A 16,620-nucleotide genomic window follows, 5' to 3' on the forward strand; every position below is an offset into this window, starting at 1 on the left:
TGGGGATGTTACAGATGTAGAGAGAGAAATAGTAGGAGAAAATTTTGGAAAAATAGAGATATGGAGAGAGAAATAAATTATTAATGAGATGAAAATGCAACAATAATATATTTTACATTTTAGATGCATAATTTAATACAAATGATTTTTTAGTATTTTGTTTATTTATTCTAGATAAAAGTAAGAAATAGCAAAAGGTGAGTGCTCTAATAGATTCATGAATAAAAAAGTTATCCCTATAAAATTGTATTTCATTATATTATTTGGTTGCCCTATCATTACTGATAATAACAATTTTCATGAAATAACAATTTATCTAAAATGGGGAATAGTTAATTCCAATAAAAAGTTAATATGCCCAAAAAAGAAAAAATTTAATTTTTTTTTATAGGAAAAATGAAGAATGGATAATAACTTAATTATAAAGATATTTAAGAAATTTGGTTGAAACATGATTTAATTTCAGGTAGAATATGGAATAATCATTCCTTTTCAGTTTATTGTATTTTTAATAATTCTTATTATCATGATAAATGCTACCTAAATTAAAGAAATCAAGTTAATAATTAATTAAAACCGCATGACACCCAAATTTATATACGTGCGCACAGAAATAGCACACGTGCCAAGGCCGATAAAGTAAATCAACAAGGGCACCTATAATCACGCAATGCAATGATGTCGTTTCGACATCATAAGCCTGGCGGGTTTGTGGCGCAGTGCGCACCGCCGTTCATAAAACGCAAAATCCCATAAAATCCACTAAATATCAAAATTCTATCCACCACCAAGTCGCGTATAAAACACGAAAGCAATCTTCTTATAAATTTCACAGGGGCGTCCCGTGCAATCCTCAGTACGGCGCGTGTGGATATAAAACATTTCCGGAGGAGGAGAAGAGCACGTCGAAGAGTAACTAGGGTCAGACAACAAAACGTCGATTCTGACTAACGTGCGCCTCTCAGTGATATCCTCTTAACCTACACCACGAACCTCATTTATCTTCCATCGCGCTTTAACCTATATTCTCCCCCTCTCTCCAGCTTTCGCTCTCTGTAAGGTGCAATCAAAAGCAAGAAAGGGTTTCTTTGGCTCTCACTCTTTCTTATCTCTCTTGTCCCCTCTCGCCGATCATCCATGGCCGACCGCAACGACTCCGATTCTCGCCACCACCTCTCCGTCACGCCTCCCCCTCAGCAGATCTCCAAAGGTATTTTGGTCTCCCAAATCCTCGAAGCTCTGTTTTCTTCTTCGATTATCCGTGCTGGTCCGTAAACCCTAGCTTATCTGAGAGGGTCGAGCTCTTCGTGTTAATTTATCGCACCGTTGTTGATATCAAAAATTTCGTGCACTGAGTTTAGGTTTTGTGTGATTTTTGTACCTAGGGTTTTGGTTATAGTCAGTAATGCATTTCTTTGTTCCCGTTTTTGCATTTACGTAACTCTTAGTTTGGTTCCTGGAAGGAGGGAAATGCTCATGCTTCGAAATGGTTACTGATACATGCATTAGTTAAAACACTAGGGTTTTCTTTTTTTACCATTTTTAGTTAACTTTTGAAAAGGTTAAAAGGTTGTTTTGTTTATTTCACATTTTTGTGTATGAAATGTTATGCTACATTTCGTCACTGATCTTGCACGTTTGGTTAGTTATACTCACTCGCTGCACGCTCCATTCCTCTTGTAAGTTGCGGGATATTAGTGACCCAGCATTTGCACGGTAAAGATCAGATTTTTATTGGCATTTTTGTCGCTAGGGCTTTTTCTTAGCTAATCGTCTTGGTTGGTTTATTATCAGTAGTCGCATCATCATTACCGTGAAAACTTTGGGTGCAATATGCTGCTGAAGACGTTCTTGGTAGAGGAAAGTACTCTTGATTCACGGACTTCAAATGATTGGTTTTAAGCCGCTGTGTGGGCTAAAATGTCTTACGGCATTTGAACACAAACCTGGCTTTGTGACTCAATTTTTCTCCGAACTTGGTCTAGTGTATATGATGAGATTTTTTGTTGCTTGTGGGCTTGGTGCAGCAAGATATGAAAGAGATATATAACCTCGTCTAGGTCAACTTAAGTTGAATTGGTAATGTAACAACTTGCTTGGGACTTGGGAGCTAGAAGTTGGTTGACCAATTCCTTGCTACCTATACACGTGGGTTGTGGCTGATATTATTACAACTATCAAAATGAAGGCCTTACTGTTAAAGCTTATGCTTTTCACATTAGAAGCTGGGAATTGATATAGCTTCTCAATAAGAAAATAGTGTATCTTTTGTCCATAAAGTTTTCTACAGTTGCATACTTATAAAAAAAAAGTTTTCTACAGTTTCACACATTTCAAAACCATTGAGGGTATGAATTAAGATTTCCATCTCTTAAGGTGATAAGATTCGTAATATTCCTCTTAAGTTGTTTGAAGTAATTTAGTAAAACTTTGGTGTAAGTGCCAAAACATGTGAAGGAAATGGGTATGAAATAGCAATTATTATGATATTATTTTACTTGTACATCTATTATTTTCTTGTCTTCAACCTTGTTTTTTGCAAGCTTTCCTACATTAAGGAAATGTCGGGAATGGGTGTCTGGTGACTTGGACTGTTGTGTTAACTTGTTATAAAGATTATAATTCAGACAATGAGGGCTTTTCTGTAACCTTTTTTGTTTGGTGTAGATTGGGAGGAGTAGGAAGCATAATTTTTATCCAATTTGTGCTAGAAAATATGTGTTGAATCAAAAGCAATATTGTTTTCTTAATTCCTGGTGGAAGTGTCATAAAAACTCCTGTTAATTAATTTTTTGTTACCTAAATTGGCTCTGACGTAGTGAATTGGCTAATTTATTATTTGGTGTTTCTGTGAGAATATTTGTAATTTGGTTCCAGTCTCTTTTGTATGCTGTGATTGTAAAGTAACTAGCTTACTAGCTGCTACAGATGGACTTATTTGGTGCAAAGATTTTGAAGCCACTAAGAACAATATGTGTGGTTTGATTGGAACCAGGCTAGTGATGCACAATCGTTCATTTAAGTAGTTTACTGTCAATGAAGTGCGTAAGGTAGCAAATAGGAAGAGTAAGCCGGTGAAAAAGAAGAGGAAATACAGTTAGTTGGTGTATTTGTGCTATAATCATCCCTCAAGTCTTTTATGTTGTTAATTATATTTAGTTCATTTTGCTATGGTCTATGTGGATCCAAAAGATTGTTTTGGCTGAGTTCAACATGTATTGGATGTGATATTTAGTATCCTGTACATGTTTTGAGTTAGTGTTGCTCATCATCGGATTATTTAGCACACATGTTTTGAGTTAGTGTTGCTCATCATCGGATTATTTAGCACATTGTATGGCTTATAGTCTTATTCGGAACGACCATACTAGCCTTGTGGTTTATAGCGTGAAACCAACCAAATTCAAGATGTCTCGCTGGTAGAAGAGCTTTTGGACATTGGAGTAAATTGCCGAATACCTAACTTGTCTGTGGTCCAGACCCAAAAAACACAATTTGTCGAGTTACTGATTGAACTACTGCATTCTTCCACTATTTATTTGAATAAAATCTTGTCAGATGGCTTCTCTTGTATACTTGCTGAGTACCTGAGATGTCTTACACTTTTAATGATATTTGATTACTTATTAAAAAAAAAACTCTCTTTAGTATGTGGATGTTGTGAGAAGCCTTTTCTGCAATGGTGTACATTGATGATTATTACTTAAAAGGACTAAAAATATGTAAATTGATGATTATTAAGGACTTTAAAGTATTTGTATGTATTGAGAGAGTATATTCTACAACCTTTAGGAATTGCGGTGTTTACAGTTGTAGTTGAGGCTAAATGACAGAATGATATGGCCAGATTTTATACTAGGCCACATAGCTTTTGCGGATAAACATATATCATTATTTCTTTCATATATATATATATATATATGTGTGTGTGTGTGTCTATGTATTATTCATCAAGATAATTTCCTCTTCATAATCCCCCCACACACCCAAAGAAATTAAAAAAAATAAAAATAAAAATTCCTTGCTAAATCCCTTCTGCCATTTTAGTCTTTTCTGGTGCTTTATCTCATGTGTCACTTCTAACTCATGCTTTACTAGGGTTCAACACACACACATGAAAAAAGAAGGAGCAATACTTAATCTTGTTTTATATGAAAATGTTAGCGACACTTTTTCTGGTTCTGATCAAAATATGAGAAGTTGGAGGATTGTGTGGACAGTGTGATATGTACTTGTGGTGTCAGTCACTTAACATCATTCATGAGCTAAGCCTAATGATTCCAAATCCTGCTTTGGATAATATTTAATTCTTCTTTTCATTTTTTAATTTACTATTATTATTGATTCTTCTCTTTGATTTATCCAGATATTCAAGGGTTTGAAAATACCATTCCACTCTCACCACAGTGGCTTCTGCCAAAGCCAGGGGAGAGTAAGCCTGGAATAGCAGCTGTGGTATGTTTTCATTACATTTTGACCAAATATTTATGTAGACTAGCTGAGCATGCATATTTACAGAGGGAAAGTGAATGTGTTATATTTTCAGTTACTGGGATGTCTTTGTTATCAGCATGTGTCCTGTCCTTTTTTTCTTTGTTCTTTATTGGTGATTTATTATTGCTTCAGATCTTTTTTTGTTTTTTATTCAGGAAAACCATTTCAGCCTGCATCCAGCTTATGGCAATCGCTCGGATGTCTTGAAGTCTCCTGGAAATGGTGAGGAGATGCTCGAAAGCCATAAGAAAAAGGATGTCTTCAGGCCATCCTTGCTTGATATGGAACCAGGTCGCCGTGACCGCTGGCGTGATGAAGAAAGGGACACTAATTCCTCCATGCGCAAAGATCGTTGGAGGGATGGAGAGAAAGACCTTGGTGACAATCGTAGGATGGATCGTTGGATGGAAAATTCATCCATTAGACAACTTGGAGAAGTGCGTCGTGCTCCATCTGAGCGGTGGTCTGACTCAAGTAACCGGGATAGTAACTATGAACAACGGCGTGAGAGCAAATGGAACACACGCTGGGGGCCTGATGATAAGGAGACTGAAGGTTTGCGTGAGAAGTGGATCGATTCTGGCAGAGATGGTGATGTACATCTTGATAAGGGGATGTCTCATGTTGCCAATTATGGAAAGGATGAGAAGGAGGGGGATCATTATCGTCCATGGAGATCTAGTACCTTACAAAGCCGAGGACGGGGAGAACCTCCTCACCACCAAAGCTTAACACCAAACAAACAAGTTTCTACATTTTCTTATGGCCGTGGACGTGGGGAAAATACACCTCCAACCTTTTCTCTAGGACGTGGACGGGGAAACTATGGTGGCAGCTCTACTACTAACACACATTCTCTTGGAACAGGGGCAGACAAAGTTGAGAGTGGCCAAGGGGAGCCTTACCGTTTAAGATATAGTAGAACAAAGTTGCTTGATGTATACAGAACGACCGATATGAGTTCACATCGAAGATTGGTTGATGGGTTTGTAAAAGTGCCAAACCTGACACAAGATGAATCAGTAGAGCCCTTGGCACTATGTGTACCAAATTCTGAGGAAATGGTAATTTTATTTATGAATTGATTTTGAGAATGTTATTTATACTTTCAGCAGTTGATTTGATTTATATCTGCTTGAGTAGGCTGTTATGAAGGGAATTGACAAAGGGGATATAGTAAGTAGTGGTGCTCCACAGGTAGCTAAAGATGGAAGGACCTCAACAGATTTTACACAAACAAGACGAGCCAAGCTTGGTAGTACTCATTACCAAATGTCTTAAAATATTCACTTACACATACTCTTGTGTAAGAATTAACATCTATGGGAATTGTATTATCTGCGTAGGCTCTAAGGAAGATTTACTGCATGCTGTGGATGATTATAAAGATGAAAGCGCTGAAAATTTAAGAGGTAGCTCTGCAAATATTTCAGAAGGCTCTTCCTATGAAAGGCAGACACCCTATCATGGGTCCAACTTGAAAATGGAAATTCCACGAGATCATAAGCCTTGCTCAGATAACAAGTTTAAAGCCGAAGGTATGTATTTTAGAAAGTTGTTCTCAGTGATTATGCAAAAGAAAAGAAAAGGGAAAGCCACTTTCCCATTTGGTCTGATTTTATAAGTGAGTCTTGCATGCCATTTGATGAGTGTAAACAGTAATTTACTTGACCAGAATTTTATGTAATCTTAGGATCTTACCTACTAAATGCATCTTGAACTTTGTTTCAACTTTTACATGTGACTGGGGGGAGCTGGGATCCTTGTAGATGGTACACCCAGTTTTTGTGTCTCATAAGCATGAATCAATTTTGCCATTTATTGTGAAATGTGTTTCTTTGTACTTTCTACCTGCAGCTTTCAGAGAAGATGGTGATCATTATAGAAAGGCTGACGAGGTGCCCATTAATAAGGAATCAAGTCTCCCAGGAAATACTTCTGTTCCTGCCACTACATGGCGATCCCCTTCACTGGGAGAACGTTCACATAATGCCTTGCATGATTGGAGAGATAATACAAGTGATAGCAGGTCCAGGTCCTCTGCTCTGGGCTGGTCAGAACCACCCAAGGAACTACATAATGAATGGGAAAGTAAATTGGCTAACCTATCAGAAACCAAAGATGAAACCAAGTGGCGAACCAGTGAGGATCCCATTCTTAAGAGGCAGCCATCTGGAATTATGGACAGGGAACAGGAAGCTAGGAAGGCTCTGCAGCCTTCTCCAGAGGAGTTAATACTTTATTATAAAGATCCCCAAGGGAGAATTCAAGGCCCTTTCAATGGGGTTGATATTATTTCATGGTTTGAGAGTGGATATTTTGGCTTAGAATTGCCAGTCTGCCTAAGTCCAAATGGCTTGCCATGGTTACCGCTTGGTGATGTTATGCCCCATTTACGAGCTAAAGCTGGGCCACCACCTGGATTTAATATGCCAAAACAGAATGAATATGCTGATGCATCTAGCAAGCCAAACTTCGGCAGCTTCGGGAAGCTCCACGCTACTGTAAACGAGATTGATGTTCAGAGGGACGAACCTAGGCATAGACATGGTTCCATGACAGAAGCTGAGAACAGATTTTTGGAGTCACTGATGTCTGGTAATATGAGCAGTTCATCACTGGAAAAGTTTGCTTCTGAAGGTTAGTTTTGTTAATGATTTTTGTTTTTTAATATATTTGATTATAAATTGTGACGGCATATTGTGCTTTAGCCAAGCCCTGTTCTCTTCCTTTTATTGTATTGATTATTACCAGACAGCTGCCTAATTTCACTTGGATGATTAAAATTAATTTGTAGGTATGCAAGGATATATTGGAAATAATTCAGGTAGTATGCCGCCGTCAGGAGTAGATAGTGGAAACAACCTTTACCTGTTGGCGAAGAGAATGGCTCTTGAACGGCAGAGGTCCGTGCCCAATTCTTATCCCTATTGGCCAGGAAGAGACGCCTCATCCTTGGTTTCGAAGTCTGATGTTGTCCCGGACTCTCCAACGCCACAGTCAAAGATTCTATCTTCTATAAATGACAATCCTCGTCAACCTCTTCCTTCAAATAATGCTGACTTGTTGTCCCTTCTCCAAGGCTCATCTGACCGGTCATCCTCTGGTGTAAATAATGGTCCTGCTGGTTGGTCGAATTTTCCTGTCCAAGGTGGAACAGATCCACTTCCAAATAAGATCGACTTCCATCATGATCAGAGTTTCCCTCCCCAAGCCCCATTTGGAATCCAACAACAGAGGCTGCAATCACAAAACCAACCGTCTTTAACCAATCCAGTTGCTCAAGCTATAGATAATCCATCTAGTATTTTTACACCAGAAAAGTTACTTTCATCTGGCTTAGTACAAGATCCACAATTGTTAAATATGCTGCAACAACAGTACTTGTTGCAGTTACATTCGCAGGCACCAGTTCAAACACAGCAGATGTCATTGTTAGATAAGCTTCTGTTGCTGAAACAGCAACAGAAGCAGCAGGAGGAGCAGCAACAGTTGTTACGACAACAACAGTTGCTTTCTCAGGTTCTGCTAGAGCATCAACCTCACCAGTTATTTGGTGACCCATCTTTTGGACAGTTACAGGCAGCTGCAATACCAACGGGGAATGCATCTGTAGATCCTCCTCGGCTTCAGCCACCACAAGAGATGTTTCAGATTGGTTCACAGACGCCAATTTCCATTATTCAAGATCAACATAATTCTAACTTTGTGAAATTGCCTCCACAAGTTAATCATGATGTTAATTATAATGTAAGTTCTGAAGCCTCTTCCTTGCTTCCACCTCATCAATTATTCGGGAATATCGCCCGTCAAAAAACATGGGACGGTACTGTTCCAGAAGAAACTGCTGATACCCATAAAAAAGAATCATTACCGACATCATCTTTTGTTGAAAGCTCCCGTTTATTTGAGATGATGAACAGATCTGTGGAGGAGCCTCAGCTTGTGAAGAAATCTGTTCCTGATTCTGAATTCCATGATACCAGAACTCTGGAGCAGCCATCAGACAACACTTTGAGGGCCAATGAAACTGTCTTGGTTGAGACCTCGGAAGTTACTGCAGAATCAGTACCTGTTTCTGTGTCATCAGCAGGAACTCGTAAGGGTGAAATGCCTGCGCTAGAGCAAAGTGATTTAATGATTCAACCTTGTGTTTTACATGAAGAACTGCAAGCTGAAAGGGAAAGGTGCACTGTTGAGCCCCCTATGGTGACAGAAGTTAAGAGTGTTGAAGTGCGTGAGCAAAGAAAAGGCTCTGAGAAGAAGCCTAAGAAGCAAAAATCTTCCAAGTCACAGTCTTCTGACCAGGTGAAAGAAGTGCCGAAGACTTCGTCTTCGCTGCAATCAAGGCAATCTGATGTTCAAAAGCAGAGCGTTGAGACAGATGTTGGTGCTGGAGATGCACTATATGGAACATCTCCGCAAAAGGCAAGAGATAACAGAAGCAGTAAATCTGGGATCGCAACCATGGAACATGTGGCTTCACAACAAGTTCAAAGCTTTGTACCTGCCAGAGTTTCGGCGGATGACATTGGAGCTGTTGATGTCAAGAGCAACTCAGGAGTACTTGGTTCTACCTCAGTGCAGGATACCCAAACACATACTGGACATCGAACTTGGAAACCTGCTTCTGGTTTCAAGCCTAAGTCATTATTGGAAATTCAACAGGAAGAACAGAGGAAAGCACAGATAGAAACAGTAGTATCTGAGATCACCACTTCTGTCAACTCCATGAGTTTGTCAACTCCTTGGGCGGGAGTTTTAGCTAATCCCGACGCAAAAGTATCTAGGGAAACTCGCAGAGATGCAGGGAGTGCTGAGTTAAGTCTAGGGAAACCTGAAGGTTCTGTGAATCCAAAAAACAAGAAGAGCCATTTGCATGACCTATTGGCAGAAGAAGTTTTGGCAAAGTCTAGTGAAAGAGATGTTGAAGTTCCTGACAGTATATCTACTCTGGCTACTCCACAAGTTATGACCACCCATTCGGAATCCATAGATGATGATAACTTTATTGAGGCTAAAGATACTAAAAAGAGTCGCAAAAAGTCAGCAAAGGCTAAGGGTGCTGGAGCTAAGGTCTCTGTATCCCTTGCTTCTGATGTTTCTATTGGTTCAAGTCCCATTGAGAAAGGGAAAAGCTCTCGTCCTATACCGCAGGAGAAGGAAGTATTGCCCGCAATCCCATCAGGGCCTTCTCTAGGAGACTTTGTTCTTTGGAAGGGAGAGCCAGCTAACTCTTCCCCTTCTCCAGCATGGTTTACTGACTCTGGGAAGCTTGCTAAACCTACATCTCTAAGGGACATCCAAAAGGAACAGGAGAAAAGGGTCTCTTCGGCCCACAATCCAAACCAGATTCCAACTCCCCAGAAATCCCAGCCAACTCAGGTCACCCGCACTAGTGGTCCTTTGTGGTCGCTTTCTGCATCTTCTCCAGCTAAGAGTGCATCTCCAAGCCTGAACAATTCCCATGCTGCTTCTCAGTCAAAATTTAAAGGAGAAGATGACCTATTCTGGGGCCCAATCGATCAATCAAAGCAAGAAACTAAGCAGTATGGTTTTTATCTCTCTTCTTGTGTTAGTTTTTGGTCATGTCTATTGCATGCTGCTTTCGGTTGAAAAAACTGGCATTTTGTTATCTATAATGGGGTGGTTGCACCATGTGATATGCTGGTATTTCATCCGTAACTTTTATTTTGCATTCTGACAATATGCTGCAAGTTCGTTATGAGTTGTAGCATATATTTAACAGTTATGCTTTATGCATTTATAGAGATGCTTTTGACCCCCAAAAAATGGTGGTATTGCATATGATTTTGGTTATTTCTGTAATGTTTTATTTGTTACTATCTAGTTTGCATGTTTGCAATATTTTAGATAATCTGACTTATTTGTAATGTGAAAGATGCTCTGTGTGACGTAGTTTGGTAGTGAATTAAAACAGTATAGAAACTTTTGCTGGGTAAGTTGTGGAGTTGTGATGGCATTCCCCTGGGTCAAAAGTTTCTCAAGTTAGCAGTCTTATTCTGAACCATTTGACATGTGGAAACTCTTGCCTTTGCAGTCTGTGGCCATACTTTCATTTTATTATGAAAAAGTACAATTTTTTTTTACCGGACTCATGTTTATGAGGATCATGCTTGGGAATTTGAGTTGGCAGCTAGTTAACTGACAGAATTCCCTCCCTCCGGCTTGTAATCAGTTGTGTAAAGAGTGCCTTTTTCGCATCAGCATGTTATTAAGTGATCTTGATGCATCAGCATGTATATGTCTGAGCTTGTTGCATGGATACTCTAAATTAATGTCAATGTTCTTTTTGGGAAATGAATGGAACTTGTCATCCTCCCTGATTCTTTTACATTTTAGTTTCAGTTGTTTTCTTTTTTTTTCCTTGGAACACCCTGACTGGAACAATAAGTCGGTGAATTTTAACACTGTTTTTGTGAGTCTGGGTATGTGCTCATTTACGTTCTGGAAAGTGTTGTAGTTTTCTGTGTGGTAGGTGAAATGGTCCAAAATTTTCTGCAATTATTGTGTTTATTTTCAGATAATCAATGTGTGAAGCCATCATTATCAGTATCTTTTTTCTTCTTTTTTTCTTGGGGGGGGGGAAGAGAGAGAGAGAGAGCTTAGTGGTAATTTGGTTAGAATTATTAATCTGGGCTGCATGTGAAGATCATCCCTGTCCTAATTTAATGCTTACATGTTCTGCATTTTGACTACAGTTTGCATGTGTCATAATTATTACCATTATTTCCATTACCATGTACTCATTTCTCTTTCACATTAGCAATATACCAGTCTAATGAGATGTATTTGTAATTGTTATTTTCCCATAAGCAGGGCGGATTTCCCTCATCTTGCAAGCCAGGGCAGTAGGGTGATGAAAAGCACTCCTGTCAAAGGAACTTCAGCTGCATCATTAAGCCGACAAAAATCATTTGCTGGCAAACCTGCTGAACGATCTCTTTCATCCTCGCCTGCCTCGTCTCAGGCTTCCCTGAAAGGGAAAAGAGATGCCATGAACAATCATTCTGGTAAGGCATGCTGGATTTTTTGCCCTTTCGTCACATATATTGTCAATTGACCTTTCTTTTCTCATGTCTTTTCTCACCTTGCAGAGGCCACAGATTTTAGAGATTGGTGCCAGGGTGAGTGTCTCAGGCTTGTTGGTACAAAAGGTGAGTTTAATTTCACTCAGACTTGGCTGAAATTTTATTTCTAGATATTTCAAATAGATGAAATTTGGGTGTTGGCTACAGGAAACAAGGTTACCTAGGAAATTATGCTCTGTATTTTTTGTTGGCCAAGAAAGTAAAACAAAAGTTGCAGAAATAGAAGATAGTGGTCATGGCTTGTGAGACCAAAAGTCCAATGCCCTACTTATTGATGGAAAATATGATTAGCCTAGTCTTGTTCCTTGCCATGTCTCAATGGTCCTGAAAGGCTGGTCGAGTGAGTAATCTTAAGATGTGCTATCATCATTCAAGCTCTTTTAGCTAACACAATGCTGTTCTGTTTTCTCTCATCTTTGCTAGATACGAGTTTCCTTGAATTTTGCTTGAAGCAGTCCAGATCTGAGGCCGAGGTGCTTTTGATAGAGAACCTTGGATCATTTGATCCCGATCACGAGTTCATTGACAAATTCCTCAACTACAAGGAGCTGTTACCAGCGGATGTCCTTGAAATTGCCTTTCAAAGTCAGAACGATACAAAGGTCACTGGTTTCAGTACTGGAAGTGGGAATTCTGGCAATGCTGGTGTCGGGGACGTTGATAATGACCCTGATGGCTTCTCGAAAGGGGGGGGCAAGAAGAAGGGGAAGAAAGGGAAGAAGGTTAGCCCCTCAGTTCTGGGGTTTAATGTCGTCAGTAACCGGATCATGATGGGTGAGATCCAGAGTGTCGAAGATTAGGAGAAGATCTCGAGCCAGTTGTAAATACATTTTGGCATGTTAACTGTTTGTAAATGCTCCTCACTTTAGGATTTTTGTTTCCCTTTATAGAGCGACAGCAGCAGTACTATTTTAATCTGCTCAAGCGGTTTTGTCACGTCTGCAGTAGGGTTCTTGTTTTGGTCACACAACCTTAGCGAGGTATAATTTTAAAATTAAAGTAACCTTATTCATTTGCTTTTTCTTTTTTTCTTCAGTTTGTCCTTTCTTCTTTTTGCTACACTCCATTAATGAAGAATGAATTCCGGTCCCCATTTAATTCCCCACCAAGTTTCAAAATCACCCGTAATTTTCAACGTTGTGCACGAAATCACCTCTTCTAAAATAAAATATGGTGATATTGACGTCTATCTATCATGATATTTTGCTTGCACATAGGGAGGTTCCCTATGTTAACGGGCTGCCAGAAGTAGGAATCCCTTGATCCGACTCATAAGTTGGGGGGACGAGGAGTTACATCAGGACACGCATGACTCACTGAGAGTTATCTATAAAAATCTTATAGCCTGTTAAGTGTGTAAAGAGTCGAAGCTAGTTGTATATTTAAGAGATAATCATGGACCACTAGAGCATCTTTCTCTATTACTTTTTAGGTTGTGTACTTGGCTGTCTTTTTATCTGTCGCATTAAAAAGTGCTCTTAGGTGAGGTTGACAATTTATAAGTTTCATAGGCTTATCTTTTTCAGTGTAAAAATGAAAAACAAGTGTTATTACAAATTGATGTAGCAATTAATAATTGATAAAATTAGATGGTCTGAATTTCAATGAAATTTAGGGAGCCCAAGATAAGAGCGTTGTGGGGCAAGTGAGCTCCACGGCCACACCCTAGCCAGGTGGCCCTTACAATCACATCTTAAGCTGCCCACATTTCCCGCACCCCTTGAACACTACTGAAAAACACCAACCACACCAGTCTTATCCACTTTTGTCAAACCGCCAAGACACATTCCTCTCGTTCTTTCAGTGATGAGAAAAGGTGAAGTCCGTGAATCGAAGTGATAGAAAAGGAAAAGGTAGCATAACTGCATGAGCAAAATTACATTCCCTGCACTACGAGCAGTAAGAACTTTTTATGATCTCTTTATCTTATGCTTTATTTATAGTATCATGGGATTTTACAAACCATCATATATAGAAAGTCATCTAATATCCTTCAATAATACAAGAAATTACAACCCACAATTTCATGGGCTTATTTGAAATGGCGACCTATACAAACAGTTTTGACTTTTGCAAGGTCCTTTAGCTAAAGCATGTAAACTGATTTGTTTGTTGTAATATAATAGATTGTGTATTACTCCAGCTCATCACCATCTTCTGCTCACTTCAAGCAGGAAATGGCATAAACAAATACAAGGAAGATTTTCAGTTATCAGCTACTCCCAACTGTAGTTACTACCTCCTTTCCTTTTTTTTGCTTGCTTTAGACTCTTTCTTGATCCTTTAGAACCCTGGACAGCATAATAACACAAAAACACAATAACATTTTCTCAGCTCATAACAGAAAGAAAGAAAGAAAGAAAGAAAAAAATACTACCTTTCTAGTATTCAATTCTCTTTATACTAAACAGTCAAAACTGCTTTGTAAGCTGTGAGAGATGACTAAGAGCATTTACAATGGACTCCTCAAATAAAAGCTAAATTTGAGGAGAAAAATTCAATTTATCAAATTTTGAGAGCCACTTTTAAAATGAGTCAAACATCAAACTCTATACATTTCTCTACTTTCGTTAAATACTATTATTTTATTAGTTTTAAACCAATCAAGAGAGAGGAAGGTAAAAAATAAGCTTTAAAAAATATATATAACTTCACCTTTTTGGCTCTTAGAATGTAGGGAGCATTTATGACAAGAGTTAAAGATAAAGTGGAGAAGGGAGCATATTAAATGAGTGTTTTCATGAGTTTTGTTAAATTTTTTGAAAAAAACTAAATATAAGGTGCTTATTATGGATGCTCTAAAGATCTACCATCTTTAGAGTTCGCCTATGAGAAAACACTCATAAGGAACAAGTCTAAGATGATATTCATATTAAATAACAAAAATAGAAGTTGTTAATTGTTTTTCAATCGGTTGAACTGACATTAGAATTCTAAATCCATAATTTACCCTATCCTCTCCGAGAGTCGAGTGAGCATCCCAATGAGACATGAATTCAAAATATGGGATGGGACTACAGCAGTTCATCCATTGGAAGAATATTAAAGTAGGAAGCACCCATGTGGATCTGCATGCCTCTCATCACCAGTGGGGATGCTGAATTTCAAGCCCAACCCCCCAACTAATTTTACTAAAGGGTTTCTATATTGAAGGTGGATCTCATTTTCACTCTCAAACGTAATTGGGGGTCTAGGAATTTTAAAATCTACTTCCATTTCCATAAAACTACTAAAAACTAATAACTCATCAAATTTATTTCTTTATACATTTTAAATAAAAGACTTGCATTCCAGAAGAACAAATCAAGAGCAATAAGGAGGGGTTGCAAATTTACCTTTTGCAAAGATAAAGTCCATTTAAAACAGTGAATAACATTAGCAGAAATGAAAAGAAGAAGGGGAAAAAAGAAAGAAAAGAAAATGTAATCAAAAGAAAGACTTTACTACGCTTATTTTAGAATGAGAATTGGAATGGCGTGCTGGCCCCAAAGAAAGAATTGTTTGGGGATTCGAACATTAAACTTGATGGAAATGCCACTAAGACAAGGCCCTTACCACTTGAGCCAACCCTTTGGGGTTGAGAATTGGCATTTACATACAAACAAATTGCATTTGAAAAATGACTGACCGCAAAATGAATATGACAAGATTTGTATAACGTTGGATGAAACATGACAGAGTATAATAAAGATTTTAGAAGCAAATGAAATTTAGCCAAACTATACCCACAATCACATGGGTGATCCCATTTCCACTCTGAAACTCTTCAATATGCCTTTTTTTCCCTACATATTATGTTCTGATTAAAGAAAGCAGTAAACAAATTGTGGAGCTCTTAAACAAGCCATCAAAGAAAAGAAAAAAATTCTATAATTTGTTTTTATTTAATAGGAATCTAAATTAGTGAGTTTTGGCAAAATTCGATCAGCAGACACTAAATTTTGCTCGGTCTCTCTCCCTCCCTCAAAGGTGAAAAATAAAACCAGAAGCAAAAAGCCCAATTGCGAGAGTAAAAGTGAAAATTGTAAAAGAAAGTGAAAACCCTTAAAAGAAGAAGAGGTAACCTTAGAGTGAGTAGGAAGCGGGTCGAGACGGAGGGAGCGCATGGACATCTTTGCGATTTCCGAAACAGCGGCGTCTCGGACGCCCTGAACATCACTAGCCAAATGCTCGTAAGCAGCTTCAAAGGCCTCCAGCCAAAACCTAGGCAATCTCGTACTCTTGCTCTGCGTGTACACGCCCCACATGTGCCTCACCACCTTCTCTCTCTCCTCCACTTCCTATCCAAAACAGTAAATCAACAAAAAAAAATTCAGTACCACCAGAATATGATAAAAGTAGAGAGAAAGGGAGGTATTATTAGGCACCAGAATATCAAGATCGTCGAGGACGAGAGAGTCGGCGCCGTCGGAGAAGTGCGTGAGGTTACCGGCGGACCATTTGAGAGTGAGGGAGCCGGTGAACATGGACCAGACAGCGAGGAGAGTAATTGCCGCCAGGGCCCAGAACTTGTAGGAGCGGCTCCGACCGAAGAGGCCAGCCTCTGAGCTATCTTTCTTCACCGTTGCTGCTGACGAAGGTACTGGTAATGCTGTCGGTGGAACGTCGCCGTTCAGTCTCATCGCGTTATGGAATTAATGGATGAAATGGTACTGCAGTACTAGCTACTCCCACTACTGGTTTCAGACTATAGAGCAATAGAGAGAGAGAGGGGGAATAATTTGTTTTGTTAGGTTGGGTCCGACATGGGACTAATGGGAACTGGTAGGTCGCGTGTCAAAGACATTAATGACAGGACAATGAGGGATGCGAAACTACCCACCTGGTGGGGCCAGGAATCCAGCTGGCCGCAGGATTATACGACCATACGTCTGTCTCAGTCTGACCGCGTAGCTCGTGGTGTCCTTCGCCGTTTTGCGTTTTGGAGATACATGCCGGTGCCGGTCGACTGAGGAATAAAATTTTTATCCTAATAAGACGGTATTTCAATTCAGATGGGTCAAGACAGTAATGT

The 16,620-nt window shown here is 39.1% G+C and overlaps 2 protein-coding genes across 2 annotated transcripts; one reads left to right on the forward strand and one right to left on the reverse strand.

Moving 5' to 3' along the window:
- Positions 1–1,006: 1,006 nt before the first annotated feature.
- On the forward strand, positions 1,007–12,618 carry LOC132183577 (protein ESSENTIAL FOR POTEXVIRUS ACCUMULATION 1). The gene is made up of 10 exons (XM_059596904.1): positions 1,007–1,210; positions 4,367–4,455; positions 4,650–5,558; positions 5,638–5,749; positions 5,841–6,032; positions 6,352–7,134; positions 7,292–10,043; positions 11,335–11,528; positions 11,613–11,672; positions 12,030–12,618. The coding sequence occupies exons 1-10, from the start codon at positions 1,138–1,140 to the stop codon at positions 12,404–12,406; spliced, it is 5,541 nt and encodes a 1,846-aa protein (XP_059452887.1). The 5' UTR covers positions 1,007–1,137; the 3' UTR covers positions 12,407–12,618.
- Positions 12,619–13,423: 805 nt separating this feature from the next.
- LOC132184184 (uncharacterized) lies at positions 13,424–16,354 on the reverse strand. Its single transcript, XM_059597714.1, has 3 exons — positions 15,974–16,354; positions 15,671–15,886; positions 13,424–13,897 (listed from the first exon to the last, which is right to left on the reverse strand). Exons 1-3 carry the CDS (start codon positions 16,226–16,228, stop codon positions 13,823–13,825), a joined length of 546 nt encoding a protein of 181 aa, XP_059453697.1. The 5' UTR covers positions 16,229–16,354; the 3' UTR covers positions 13,424–13,822.
- Between the last annotated feature and the right edge of the window lie 266 nt (positions 16,355–16,620).

Source organism: Corylus avellana, chromosome ca6 (genome assembly GCF_901000735.1).
Source record: "Corylus avellana chromosome ca6, CavTom2PMs-1.0".
Taxonomy (NCBI): Eukaryota; Viridiplantae; Streptophyta; class Magnoliopsida; order Fagales; family Betulaceae; genus Corylus; species Corylus avellana.